We start from the raw sequence: 15,490 nt of genomic DNA on the forward strand, positions 1-15,490 counted from the left end.
TGTAAATTGTATGCAATGTGAGCATTATGGATATACCAGTATATTTATGTATACATTGTTATGATCTTTTGCCAGGTGTCTATCCTTTTTTTCTGTGTTTGTTATCTCTTACCTGCTGCCTATTTTAGGCTTTTTTATGACCATTTATGGTTTTTTCTTTGATACTAATAAAGTGGTTTTCATATTATCAATGTGTGGTGCCTTCTCTTATAGGTTTATATTTGATGTGCGGCTAACCACCTTAGGGTATATCATTGGTGTTGTCTTCTCTAATCTCTGCCGAGGATTTTGCCACACACTTCAAAAATAAGATAGACCAAACAAGGCAAGTCTTTATTGTCCAACCACCAAAACCCCTTTGTATACCAGACCAATGCCCTAACCCCATAACTTCCTTCTCCAAAATCACTGTAGGAGAGCTTACACATCACCTCTTCAAATCACACCTCACCACTTGACCCCCATCCCACCTCCTCCCCAACCTCACCGACACACTTATCACATTCCTAATCCATCTCTTCAACCTATCACTAATTTCTGGTACCTTGCCCTCTGCTTTCAAACATGACACAATCACTCCTATCCTCAAAAAGCCATGCCTTAACCCAAGCACTATGTCCAGCTATGGCCCCATATCATTGCTCACATTTGCTTCTAAACTCCTTGAGCAACACGTCCATGCTGAACTTTCCTCTCACTTTGCATCTAAAGCTAGTTTCAAACTAGCGTTTTGAGGAGCTGCGGAGGGCTGCGGACTTCCTCTATGAAGCCCCGCCCTCGGCTGCACCTCCACCGCTAGCTCCGCCTACTTCTGCATGTGGCCTGCGTACCTATCTTTAACATTAGGTACGCAGGTCGTGCGGCTGTATGCGGATGCTTCCGCATGCATCATTTTGACGATGCAGCGAAAAAAAGAAATTGCTACCAGCTGCGTCCTACGCTGGTCGCCGCATCGTCAAAATGAGGCATACGGAAGCATCCACATACAGCCGCACGACCTGCGTACCTAATGTTAAAGATAGGTACGCAGGCTGCATGCAGAAGTAGGCGGAGCTAGCAGCAGAGGTGCGGCCAAGGGCGAGGCTTCACGGAGGAAGTCCGCAGCCCTCGGCAGCTCCTCAAAACGCTAATGTGAAACCGGCCTAACTTGCTCTTCGACAACCTACAATCTGGCTTTCGTCACCACCATTCCACTGAGACTGACTTGACCAAACTTACTAACAATTTACTTACAGCCAAAGCTAACAGACAATTTTCTATACTCCTCCTTCTAGACCTGTCCTCTGCCTTCAGCACAGTTGACTAATGCCTCCTACTACAGATCCTTTCTTCCTTTGGCGTCAAAGACCTTGCCCTATCCTGGATCTCCTCATACCTTACCAACCGCACATTTAGGGTTTCCTACTTGCACACTACCTACTCATCTCGCCCTATCTCTGTTGGTGTCCCTCAAGGCTCTGTCCTATACCCTTGGCCTGGGACAATACATAAAGTCCTATGGCTTCCAGTACCATCTATATGCTGATGACATTCAGATCTACCTCTCTGGCCCAGATGCCACCTCTCTGCTGTCTAGAATCCTAGAGTGTCTATCAGCCATATCCTTCTTCTTCTTCTTCTCCTCTCGCTTCCTCAAGCTCAATGTGGACAAATCTGACCTAATTATCGTTCTACCATCTCGCATATCTTCCCTACCTGATCTATCAATCACAATAAATGACATCACACTTTCCCCTGTCCCAGAAATCAGCTGCCTCATAGTAACCCTTGACTCTGCCCTGTCCTTCAAACCGCACATCCAAGCTCTCACCACTTGCTGTCATCTCCAGCTCAAAAATATGTCCAGAATCCATCCTTTCCTCAACCCTCACTCTACCAAAATGCTTGAGCATGCCCTAATCATCTCCCGCCTCGACTACTGCAACATCCTCTTCTGTGGCCTACCTTCTAACACTCTCGCACCTATCCAGTCAATCCTTAACTCTGCTGCCCGACTAATTAATCTTTCTCCTCACTACACTCCTGCTTCCCCTCTTTGCAAATCCATTCACTGGCTCCCAATTTCCAAGTGTATCCAACTGAAACTACTAACACTGACCTACAAAGTCATCCATGACCTTTCTCCTCCATATATTTCCAAACTAATCTCCTAATATCTTCCCTCACGTAATCTCTGGTTCTACCAAGACCTCCTTCTCTCCTCCACATGTATTAGCTACTCATCCAGTCGCCTCCAAGACTTCTCCAGAATATCCCCATCTTCTGGAATTCTGTGCCCCAACACGTCCGATTATCCACCACATTTGGATCCTTCAGATGGAACCTGAAAACCCATCTCTTAAAAAAAAGCTTACAACCTGCAATGACCACACTGCCACCTCAACACCATCGGACCTACTGCGACCCCCAACCTACTGTCTCCTTCCCCATAATCCTGTAGAATGCAAGCCTGCAAGGGCAGGGTCCTCTTCCCTCTGTACCAGTCTATCATTGTTAGCTCCTTTACTGTAAGTGATATTTGTGTTTTGCTGTAACCCCTTCTCATATACAACACCATGGAATCAATGGTGCTATAAAAATAAATAATAATAATAATAATAATAATAATAATAATGGGAAGATGGATGAAGCTGAATACAGGGCAAACCTGGAAGAATACACTATTGGAGGCTGCAAAAGACTTGACACTGGGGTGTGGGTTCACCTTCCAGCTGGACAACGACCCTAAGCATACTGCAAGAGCTACAATGGATAGTTTAGATCACAGTATATTCCTATGTTTCAATGGCCCAGTCACAGTCCAGACTTAAAAATCATTGAGAATCTGTGGCTAAGACTTGAAAATTGTTCTTCACAGACATTCTCCATCCAATCTCACTGAGCTAGAGGTAGTTTGAAAAAGATAAATAGGGAAAAGTTTCAGTCACTAGATGTGCAAAACTGGTAGAAACATACCCAAAAAGATTTGAGCAGTAATGGCAGAGAAAGGTGGTCCTACAAAGTATTGACTCAGGGGGGCTGAATACAAATGCATGTCACAATTTTCAAATTTATATTTGTAAAATATTTTTAATTTATCATGTATCATCTCCTTCACACTTCACAAATACATGTTACGTTGTGTTAGCATATCACACCAAATCCAAATGAAAAACATTTACATTTTTGGGTATAATGGGAAAAATGTGGAAAAGTTCAAAGGGTATGATTTTTTTTCTTATCTGCACTCATTGTCACTAATTTGTGAACGTTTATTATGTCATGAGGCCTTATGTCCTAATTTAATTAGTTTTATTTTTTAACTTTCCATAATATAGTTGTATAATGATTCAATAAACACTTTGAAAAATAAAAATGGAACTCTCTGTTGTTTCTTGTTCATGCCATCGTATCTTTCTATCACATAACAAAAAGGCACAATATTTCTGAATGTAAGGCGTGGACACCTCCTCATCAGGTAAACATATTAATATTCCAAGGCATGGAGTGCGCTCTTGTTCTTTGCGTCAATATAAGTAAAAGTATTAGAAAGTCCCGCCATAGGGGATAACATTTTCCATTTTTACCATCAGTGTTTTCCTGTGTAAAAGGACGGACATGTGCATAGCACCATAGGTCATAATGGGTACGTTTGATATCCATGAAAAAAACAGATATCACATGTACTGGAAACATGGAAGTGTGGAGGAGGCCTAAATCAGTACATAATAGGCATAGTCTTACATACCTATATTGTGTATTGCGATCACTAGGTCGTATACTTGCAGCTCGATCATTTGGAAATGCCAACATCACATTTTTGTCTGGGCTGATCGTGTTCTCGTGATCGTGGATATGAGTTTTGTCTGCCTTCAAAGTAGCAGTACGGGTGGATCCAGTAAATACTGCCGTTTCCTCAGGTGAAACGTGGACAAATTGTCCGGTGGGGTTACTAATCATGGGAGTTATACCTGCAGGATGGACATTACATTACTAAGATTATTTTGGTGTAATATCAGATCAATAGGTCCAAATAATAATAATAAAAATGACAACATGGGATTGAAGATGCTGCTTTCTGTGAGGTGAAACATTTCCCCAACAGGCAGTGTGACATATAGGTGCACCAAGCTTGGCCGGTTGGCACAGGTCATTCAGAGATGTACCAAGTAGCTTCTCTGCTTTGTATTTTTCAGTTACAATTGGATATTTTTAGACTGAGCACCTAAAGTTACTTTGTTTTCTCGTATACAGCACCATTAATAGATTTTAGTCTTAGTCACCAGACTTACTCTATGGTTTTCAGTTCCTTTAAGAGCACAGGCTTCTTTGAATCTGGAAATCTCTACTTATATGATAAAAGCTCTCAGCAAGTTTCAGAACACAATAAGTCTAAAAGTCTTCAATTAGAACAAAAGTATCAAACCAAACCTACCTGGGTTGATTTTCATGACAATTTTCTTGGCTAAAGGTTTGCAGACTGCAGTAAAACTCAGCTTTTTCTGATGAAAGGATTTCATTTTCAAAGATGTCAAATTATCATCTGATGTGGGACCCAAAATATCCATCACTTGCTTCACATTAAAGGATCCTACTTGATGTGGTACAAATGAAAACATCACTTCCTAGAAGATAAAAAAAAGGACAGCGCAATAATATAAGATACAAAAGAGACAGCAAAAGAATTGATTGTTATATTTTCCGTAGTAAAAATGCTCTTAGGGAAAATGTCTTCAATTTCAGGGCTTTTAGCTTACAGGCAGGCACAATGTCAGCAATCCAAAAGGTAGAGTATAAAACTATAATTCATTGTGTTTTTTTCGGATTCTATTTTTTCCACTGCTGTGCACGTTTAAGGCCCAACTCTAAATCCACTTTCTTTTTTTTTTTACTGAATGGTAATTTGTGATAAATTCCTAATGCTCAACTTTTGAAATATCTTTAATTTGAATATTTTGATTGAAGTGTAAAAGTTGTGTTCTCCTAAAAAAGTCAAGACTGTTACATTTTGTTTCAATTTTGCTTTCGAAATGATGAATTATGTTCATTCCCTTCCTGAATAAGTGGTTATAACTTAACATTTTTCATTTTTAAGATGATTGTTTAAATTCAGCATGTTCCTGGATTTAAAAAAAAAGACTGCGCAGCAGCACAAATATTTTCTGAGCAGCTTCCTTTAGGTGATGAGCGAGAATGTCATAAAAATAAAATACTCAACTTTTCCTATTGAAATCGTTATTGCAATTAATGTGTGATGCTTATTTGAGGGTACAGTGCATAGAAGCTATAAAAAGACACAGCGGAGTACAGAGGAGAGGGCTGGAGACCCCAGGGCCCGCAGAATAAATAGTTTTATGGTGCTGTGGACTCTCAATTAAAGACGATACTATTATATCTAATGTATTTAGAATTGTAGTCAGCTGCAGGGTACTCCAGGATAGGATAATCTCTACATGCACTGCTGAACATTGGCACTACTACGTAGCAGCTCTTCCAGAACTGTAACTGAATAGTTTGCAAGGCACTGTATGTATGGTAAAAAATTACAGATGTCCTACTGTAGCGCCCCCACACCGCCGCAGGGCCGAGGGGTACCCGATACCGGGCCTACGAGTCTCTGCTTCTGGGGTTGTCACGGCGGCTAGGCCCCGGTCCGTGACCCTGCCGTGGGGCGCACAGTGAATAATAGGTGTGGATTTTGGTGGTGCAGTTGTGAAGTGCCGGTCGCAATAAATAACGAGGACACCAGGTTGCAGTCTCTTTACCTCTTTACTGAAGGTGTTGGAGACCTCAGTCCAGAGCGCTGTTAACTGGGTTGTCAGAGACCGGCCGGTCCAAAGGCACATCAGGAGTTCTCTTTACAGGTGGGAATCAGTGTCTACCTTCTAGCGCTGAGTGTTGTAGTTCTTCCCTGCTGAGCTCCCGGGATAGTCCTCACAACTGTTTCTGTCTGTCTCTGATGTTCGTTTTCTCCGTCCTCCAGATGATATGGTAGGACGCACCCGTATGACGGGGTAGGCCTGGAGTTCTTCCGGGACCCTAGAGTCGCCCCTCTCCCACAGCTGCCTCCTGTTGTCTGCTTAGGTGTTAAGTGAGACAGCCAACCTATAATTGGCTGTCCGGCCGTGGTTTGCAGTGTACTTAAAGTCTCTTACTTGCTCGGCGTTCTGGCCACCGACTGTTTGCGCCTCAGAAGGATGTTGCCTCGGTCTAACAGCACGACTCCTTCTGGTATTAATTCCTCTTTGCTGTATTCCCGTTGTTCACTGGTTTGTTCTGCTCTGAGGAGTCTGCCAGGATCCCATCCCTAACAGGTCCTCTCACTAGCTCTTCCCAGCTACTTCTCCCTGTCTTCCTGTCCAACCCCCAGTTTTACCAGAGTTGTGAGGAGTGGCCTACTAAATAGGACCACCCCCCCTGGTGGCCGGAGTGTGAAGTGTGGTGTGAGTGTACCTGGACAGAGAAACTCCTTAGTGCAATCAGACGTACCATAGTTCCCCATAGTGGCGGAGCCACAGTACTGCAACAACCAGGACTCTGGGGTGCTGCACTCCCCCCCGGTTAAATCCAGTACTCCGGGACTGGGAAAACAAGAACAATAATACATGTTAACAGGAAACACACAAATTTTTGAAATAGCATAACAATTGAACATAACTATGCTTCCCTTTACGGGAGGTGAGGATTCTTGAACGTTGCAAAAGTTAGGTCATGCACAGTTTATGACTCTCAGTTCAGTGGTTGAAACAGCGGGGACCCCGGGTAAACAAAGGGGTCCCCCTTATGAAAGTTTTTTGAGCAATTCACCGTCCATTACTCTAGTGTCCATTTAAAAACCTGTAACAAAAGATATGCATACAAACATTTTCAATTAAATAGCAGCCCTTATCAATACCTCCAAGTTTTGTAGCGGAGGGGAGTTTGATTTTGAGTGCTGCGTGTGGACCTTCGCAGCGCAGGGGTTGCTATTGGCCTAACAGGGCCCGCTATGCTTGCTACCGCTGGTGTAGTGCACTGTCTTCTAACTACACTTCTAGTGAGTCTGGGTAGCACTGGCAGGTTGGGGCTCTCAGAGCTGCGGTTATCAACAGTGGGTACAGCAGATTCACTGATAGCAGAGGGAGGATTTGCCGGCTCAATGGTTGGCATGGCTTCATCAGGTAAGGCTTGTTGAGGTAGCGGGGCCAGATGATCTGGTACCACCATTGGTTGTGGTGGGTCCGGCTGTTGAAACATTAGAACAGGCACCGCGATGGCTTGGTTTATCTGAGTCCAGGATTGGGGAAAGTCACCAAGGACGGTATGGAACATCTTCTCCTTTTCCACCGGCGGGGAGATTTCTGGGGCCGTGCCACTCTCTTTCAACTTATCGGGGCAGACCTTAAGGTGATCCCTGGATACCGCTGTCGAGGTCTCCCCTCTGTCCTTGCTGATGAGACAGACCTTTGTGTTGTCGAAGTCGGATGGCAGGATGGTATACGGTTCCGCTTCCCATTGGTCATCGAGCTTGTGTAATCTCCTCTTTCGTTTAAGTACTTGCTCACCAGGTGACAGGGGGATCGCAGGAGCATGTTGGTTGTAGTCCCTTTCTTGCTTCTGCCTAGCCTGGGCGAGACTTCTCTCTACACACTCCTGTACTTCGCGGTACCTATGCTGCCTTTCTGCATCCCAATCTGCATCCGGCGAGGTATCTTCGGGTACTAGGACCCCCATGTCCAGATCAACGGGTAACCGACTAGATCTTCCTCGCATCAGGTACGCTGGAGTACAGTTGGTGGAACTTACTGGGATGTGATTGTACATATCCACCAAGTCAGGCAACTTTGTCGGCCACAGGTTCCGTTCCTCCACGGGTAAGGTCTTCAATAAATCAATTACCACTTGGTTCATCTTCTCGCACATCCCGTTGGTTTGAGGATGGTACGGTGTGGTCCTGATCTTCTTACACCCGTACAGTTGGCAGAATTCTTGGAACACTTCCGCTTCGAATGCAGGTCCCTGATCAGTCAGTACCTTCTCTGGGTAGCCATGGGGCCTACAAAAGTGTTGCTGGAAGGCCCTGGCGGCAGTCCTGGCCGTTAGATCCTTGACAGGCACCACCACCAAAAACCTGGAGTAGTGGTCCACGATGGTAAGGGCGTAGATATAGCCCGACCGGCTAGGTGTCAGCTTCACATGATCCAGCGCGACCAGTTCGAGCGGCCTTTTGGTGATGATAGGCCGCAGGGGAGCCCGCTGACTGTCACGGTCCTTCCTGCGCAGACTACATGGACCACACTCCCGACACCACTTCTCAATGGTTCTCTTCATGCCAATCCAATAGAACCTCCCTCGGAGCAGCTTCTCTAGCTTCCTCCATCCGAAGTGTCCGGCTCCATCATGGTAGGCTCCCAGAACCATGGGCGCATCTCGCCTGGGCACCACTATCTGCCACACCAATTCATGAGTACGTGGGTCAATGCTCCTCCTGCACAGCTTGCCATCATGGATAAACAGCTTGCTTCTCCCCTTCCACAGCTGTTGGGTTTCTTGTGGGTCGTCTGGGCCAGGGTGCAACCCAGCCTGCGTCAAGAGCTCCTTCACCTGACGGACCGCGGGGTCACTATCCTGGGTTTCTGCCCATCCGTGGTGGGGCAGGGGATTCAGCGTGGCATCCGGTTGGTTCTTGTGCCTGTTCTTCACATGGTGAGAGTTCTGAGTGGCTTTGGGGCGATGGAAGGCAGGCAGCTCCACCTCTTCAAGTGCCTCCGGGTCTTCTCCCACTTCTGGTAAATTGGGCATTCGGGACAGAGCATCGGCATTGGCATTCTGGTGTCCTGCCCGATATTTGATGGTGAAATCATAGTTGGACAGCCGGGCCATCCACCGCTGTTCCAAAGCCCCGAGTTTGGCAGTACCCAGATGCGTTAGCGGATTGTTGTCCGTGAAGACGGTGAATTTCGCGGAGGCCAGGTAGTGCTTAAACCTCTCTGTCACTGCCCAGACAAGGGCAAGGAATTCCAGTTTGAAGGAACTGTAGTTGTCAGGGTTCCTTTCCGTGGGACGGAGTTTCCTGCTGGCGTAAGCTATCACTCTTTCCTTGCCTTTCTGGACTTGAGACAGCACGGCTCCTAGTCCCACATTACTGGCATCTGTGTACAGCACAAATGGTTGGTCGTATTCGGGGTAAGCCAGTACCTCTTCTCCCGTCAGTGCCGACTTCAAACAGGTGAAGGATTCCTCCAGCTCTTTGTTCCAATCAAAGGGGGTGTTCCTCCCCTTGGTCATCTTTGGTTGGCCCACCAACAGGTTTTGCAAGGGTGCGGCCTTCTTGGTGAAGTCCTTAATGAACCTCCGGTAATAGCCTACCAGCCCGAGGAACTGCCGGACTTCGTGGAGGTCACTGGGCTTTGGCCAGTCCTTAATCACTGTGACCTTGTCGGGGTCTGGGGCCACTCCTTCAGCGCTCACCACATGGCCCAGGTACTGCACTTTAGGTTTCAGCAGATGACACTTGGACGGTTTCACCTTTAAGCCAAAGTTGGATAGGGCTTCAAACACCTCGGCCAGGTGCTTCAGGTGGTCTTCGTAGGTCTTAGAGAAGACAATGACATCATCCAAATATAGCAGCACGGTTTCAAAGTTCAGGTGTCCCAGGCAGCACTCCATCATCCTCTGGAACGTTCCGGGAGCATTGCACAATCCGAAGGGCATGTAGTTGAACTCACAGAGACCCATTGGCGTCGTGAAGGCCGTCTTCTCTTTGTCCGCCTCCGCTACAGGAACCTGCCAGTACCCACTGGTGAGATCTAAGGTAGAGAAGTAGTTAGCAGATTTTAAGGCAGCCAGAGACTCCTCTATCCTAGGCAGTGGGTATGCGTCCTTATGTGTAATGCGATTCAACTGCCTGTAATCAACACACATCCTCATTGTACCATCTTTCTTTTTAACAAGGACTAACGGAGCTGCCCAGGGGCTACAGCTGTCTCTCACCACCCCAGCCTCCTTCATTTCCCGCAACATGTCCTTGGCACACTGGTAATGAGCTGGGGGTACAGGGCGATATCTCTCTTTTATGGGTCGGTGATCTCCCGTGGGGATGTGATGTTTGATCCCTTTCACCTGCCCAAAATCTGAGGGGTGTTTGCTGAATATCTGCTCGTACTCGTGTACCACCCTGTAGGCCCCCTGTTTTTGATGGGATGGGGTAGAGTCAGTGCCCACATGCAATTCCCGACACCAGTCCTTCGAGGGCTCTGCAGAACGTTTGTTCTCCGCCAAGTTTGACGGGACCAAGGGTTCAGGTGTCTGTATCACATTATTATTGACAGTGAACAATTTGGCGAGCGTGGTATACTTGGTGAGGTGAACCTCTTCCTCCCCACAATTGAGGACACGTACGGGCACTCTCCCCTGACGGACGTCGACCACCCCCCGGGCTGTCAGAACAGTAGGCCTATTGTCTGAATATACGGGTTCTACCAAGGCCTGGTAGTCCTTACCCCTGAGGCCTATGGCTGCTCGACACCATATTAACATTTCACTCTTGGGGGGTATCGCGATGGGGTTTGAATCACTCACAGTGACACGACCAATCTCACCACCAGTCATCTCTACCTGCTGTCTCTGCATCAGAGCTCTGATTTCCTTCTGCAGGGCACGTTGCTCACTGTGGCCAGCGGTTTCTGCCACCTGTTGCAACAAAACAATCACTTCTGCAAGACAATTTTCTATAACATTAGTACCAAGAGTCATCATGGGATTACATTCTCGGCGATCAATATCAACAATCACAATCCCTTGGGCTTTCAATTCCACCCACCCCACTTTGATGGTGACCTCCTTATACCCCACTTGTGGCAACGGCTGACCATTACTGGCGATTATGGTGAAATCATCGTCAGGGCCACGAGTAATATTAGCGTCCTCCCAATACCGTTTGTAGAGCACGTAAGGTATAGTCGTCACCTGAGAACCGGTGTCCAGCAAAGCATTCAAGGGGATTCCATCAACCACTACAGGGAGAACTGGTCGTCCTCCAAAATACTTGGTTCTCCAATGCTGCGGGCCTGACCGTCCTACTCCTGGGGGTTGGCCCTTTGCCCCAGGGGTTGCTCGTTTAAAGGACAGTACCTTGCAAGATGGCCCACCTGGTGACAGCGGCGGCAGATGGGTCGTCCATCCTGGTGGAAGCGATCGTCGGGCCGGCTCCTGGTCGGCGGAGTCCTCCTCTGTCGCATCCAAGGGACATCCTCCGGGCTGGAAGCCAACTGGATCTTCTCTTTGGGGGCCTCCTGTAGGGACTGCACCGTCCGGGCCAGGGCAGCAACGCTCTAGGTTAGCTCTTGCATCTGGAGATGGAGTCCTGCAGGGGAGTCGTCCTCGAAGCTCTGGGCGTCGGCCTCCGCGGCAACTGGGGTATCCGATGCCACCTCCTGGTGGTAGGTGAGAGCGGGGCGCCTGGGTGGTACTGCGCGGCTGGGCTGTCGCTCCTGCAATGCCTGGATAGCTTTATCTTTAAACTGCGCAAAAGTCAAGTCTGGATTTTGCATGGCCAGGAAGTGCAATTGGCCCCGCTGGTGACTGCACAGGAGCCCCTCAATGAACCGCTCCTTCAGGATTTTATCTTCATCCTGCACGCTTCCGGGGTCACTCTGCTTAATGGCCCGCATCGCTTCCTGGAGATTAAGGGCATAATCCCGTAAGCTATCCTGTGGCCTTTGTTTGCATCCATAAAAAGTCAGTTTAATTTCCGTAGCAGTGCGAGTATCAAAGGTGGCTTTAAGCTTGGCAAAAATTTGTTGTGCAGTTTCTTTATCCTCAGCGGGCCAGGATTTCAATTCTCTCAGAGCCGCCCCAAAGAGTTGGCCAGTTATCATATGGACCTTCTGAGGCTCGGTTAGGGGATAGAACTCGAGCAGGCTGCAGAGCCCCTCTTTAAAGTCAGTGAACGTATGCGACTCCCCAGAGTATCGCGGAAGCCAAGCCGCTCCGGGCAGGTACGGCATAGAGAAGGGCATTATGGCTTTTGTGTTAGCGGCAGCGTCCGGCTGGTTGGGAGGAACAGCGGGTTCTGCGGCTACCGGTGGTGGTATTAGGGCCGCGGCTCCGTCCGCTGCGGGGACCGGAGCTGCCCCTGCGTCCGCGGCTGCGACCGCCACCTCCTCTCCTCCCGACTCAGACATGGCTGTCCCTTCCTCCCACGAACCTGCTGGAGGTCGGAGTTCCTCTTCCGGGATTGGCGCCTTACCGCGCTTTCCGTTCCGCGCTTCTTTTGGCTGATTCCGCCCACGTAGCTAAGGCTCCTCCCTCCGTGCGCGGCAATGGCGAATTTTGGCGGTAAATGGCAATACACAGTCTTTTCAATAAAGTACAATTCAAGCGCAATAAATCACAGTTCCAAGGCACACATGACCTGATTCTTCAGGCTTAAGTAGATCCTGTTCGTGACGCCAAATTGTAGCGCCCCCACACCGCCGCAGGGCCGAGGGGTACCCGATACCGGGCCTACGAGTCTCTGCTTCTGGGGTTGTCACGGCGGCTAGGCCCCGGTCCGTGACCCTGCCGTGGGGCGCACAGTGAATAATAGGTGTGGATGTTGGTGGTGCAGTTGTGAAGTGCCGGTCGCAATAAATAACGAGGACACCAGGTTGCAGTCTCTTTACCTCTTTACTGAAGGTGTTGGAGACCTCAGTCCAGAGCGCTGTTAACTGGGTTGTCAGAGACCGGCCGGTCCAAAGGCACATCAGGAGTTCTCTTTACAGGTGGGAATCAGTGTCTACCTTCTAGCGCTGAGTGTTGTAGTTCTTCCCTGCTGAGCTCCCGGGATAGTCCTCACAACTGTTTCTGTCTGTATCTGATGTTCGTTTTTTCCGTCCTCCAGATGATATGGTAGGACGCACCCGTATGACGGGGTAGGCCTGGAGTTCTTCCGGGACCCTAGAGTCGCCCCTCTCCCACAGCTGCCTCCTGTTGTCTGCTTAGGTGTTAAGTGAGACAGCCAACCTATAATTGGCTGTCCGGCCGTGGTTTGCAGTGTACTTAAAGTCTCTTACTTGCTCGGCGTTCTGGCCACCGACTGTTTGCGCCTCAGAAGGATGTTGCCTCGGTCTAACAGCACGACTCCTTCTGGTATTAATTCCTCTTTGCTGTATTCCCGTTGTTCACTGGTTTGTTCTGCTCTGAGGAGTCTGCCAGGATCCCATCCCTGACAGGTCCTCTCACTAGCTCTTCCCAGCTACTTCTCCCTGTCTTCCTGTCCAACCCCCAGTTTTACCAGAGTTGTGAGGAGTGGCCTACTAAATAGGACCACCCCCCCTGGTGGCCGGAGTGTGAAGTGTGGTGTGAGTGTACCTGGTCAGAGAAACTCCTTAGTGCAATCAGACGTACCATAGTTCCCCATAGTGGCGGAGCCACAGTACTGCAACAACCAGGACTCTGGGGTGCTGCACTACAAAAAAAACAAAACCTCATATAGTTAGAATAGAGGGGGGTAGAGAGTGAGTGTGGTCGCCCCGGGCCCCGTGCCAACCTGGAGCTACACTACCCTTAAAGGAGATATCCATGACTTAAAAAGAGGCATGTAGTTGCAAACAGAGGCAACTACCTGCCTGTTGTACTCGGTGCCGGTCATTGACTGCTCCTGTCCGAGATTCAGCTACTCCGTGTCAACAGAGCAGCAGTTTCCCTTCCTGTTGAAAGGGCGTGACTACTGGTATCATGATGATTGACATACAGCCTCCACCAATTAGTCAGCGGTAGTCAGCTGTCAAACAGCATGATACTGTCACGCGGTGACTATCACGGTGTGACTCGACCCAACGGATGGTCGGTCAGCTAACGGCACAACAGACATACAATGGGGAAGGTATAGATGAGAGGAAGGCCCTGCCCGTAGGGAATGGGGAATGATCACCACCTGAGCTCAAACCTGATCCTGACCCTGAACTCCCCTAATGCCGTATGCGGGTCATTTCCCCCGCCGTCAGGATACCTCGTCCCTAACTGGCACCTAACTCTGCCCTGGCTAGTGCACTGGCCGGTAACGGGCACTAGCTGCACCACTTCAGATAATAAACACAGGGGGAAGTGACAGACACCAAAGGAACAAAGTAACAAAAATTCCACACTTAGCTTTCTCTGCTGCAAAGCACTGCACAGCAGAAGAAAGGCACCAGATCAGCGAACTCAGCAGAAGCACCACTGCACCCAGAGAGCTCCTTGCTCCAGCTTAGTCACTGCAGATTGCTCTAACACCGACAGTCAGCTGATGCATCAGGTGACCTTTTAAAGGATGGTGGGAGTGGTCACCGCCCACATCAGCTGACCCAGCAGTGCAATTACACCAGCTTGACAGCAGGGAAAAACTGACATTAACCCCCGATAGTCCAAAAGGAAAAAAGGTTTAACTCCATGGAACCGTATCTGCCACAAATCCAAAAATGGATTGTGACAGATACCAGTAGTCACACCCTGTCAACAGAAAGAGAAACCACTGCTCTGTTAGGAGAGAGTAGATGAATCTCTGGCATGAGCAGTCAATGATCGATGCCGGGTACAACGGACAGGTAGTTGCCTCTGTTAGCATCTACATGCCTTTATTTCTTAAGTCCCAGATATACTTTTTAACTATCGGGGATTGGAAAAGTAGGGAATCAATATATAGAGATGGGAGCATGGGGGGATAGCATGGAGAGTTGAGAGCGTGGGGACAATATGGAGAAGTGGGGGAACAGTATGTAGAGGTGGGAGAGTGGTGGACAGTATGCAGAGGTGAGAGCTTAGGAGACAATATGGAGACGTGGTGGCACAGTATGGAGAAGTTAGATTCATGTACTGACAGTAGATCTGGTAATGGATTAATGTACTGACCGTGGTTCTGATCGTGTGCAAATATACTAATCCATAACTGATCAGAGGTCATCACCTGGGTGAGGCGGTCATCTTTCTGCCACTGAATGTGGCTGTCACCCTGCTGCCAAATTGAGAAAGGTAAGTGCCTTATAGAGCAGAAGGCTATAGGAACCTTTATTGTTTATGAGGGATGTTAATGTGAAGTCATAGTATCATGTGGGCAGTATGAAGAGGAGGAAAAGTGTGGTTCAAGTGCTGGATGAACTACTGAGGATGGTTCTGGCACTGCATTAATTTACCAATAGTGGTTCTGGTGCTGCATTCATGTACTGACACTGGTTCACGTGCAGCATTCATGTACTAATGGTGATTCTGTGTATAGGGGAGCTGTTAGTTCACTATACTGAGTATAGGGAAGCTGTGGAACATTATAATGTGTATAGTGGAGCTATAGGCCAATCATATTGTATATAGGGGAGCTGTGGGGACATCATACGCTCTATAAGGAGCTGTGGGTCCACTATACTGCATATAAGGGAGATGTACATTGAGGGACCCAGTGGACATTATTAAATGTTAAGTGAGCACTGAAGAAGCATTATTGTTATAGGGGCACTCAGAGTATTGTAAGCATCAAAAGGGTAAAATGTGAACACTTTTCTAGGGCATTTGCACAGGA

At 48.1% G+C, this 15,490-nt stretch overlaps 1 protein-coding gene across 2 annotated transcripts in view; it reads right to left on the minus strand.

Annotated features, from left to right (window-relative positions):
• The window catches only part of CFAP47 (cilia and flagella associated protein 47), an 816,247-nt gene that overhangs the window by 692,689 nt on the left and 108,068 nt on the right, over positions 1 to 15,490 (minus strand). For both annotated transcript variants that reach the window (XM_077296700.1, XM_077296701.1), the window contains exons 10-11: positions 4,415 to 4,604; positions 3,728 to 3,950 (exon numbers count right to left, since the gene is read on the minus strand). In XM_077296700.1, coding sequence (XP_077152815.1) covers positions 3,728 to 3,950; positions 4,415 to 4,604 — 413 coding nt within the window. The remainder of the gene's footprint in view (positions 1 to 3,727; positions 3,951 to 4,414; positions 4,605 to 15,490) is intronic.

Source organism: Ranitomeya variabilis, chromosome 3 (assembly GCF_051348905.1).
Source record: "Ranitomeya variabilis isolate aRanVar5 chromosome 3, aRanVar5.hap1, whole genome shotgun sequence".
NCBI classification, from domain to species: Eukaryota; Metazoa; Chordata; class Amphibia; order Anura; family Dendrobatidae; genus Ranitomeya; species Ranitomeya variabilis.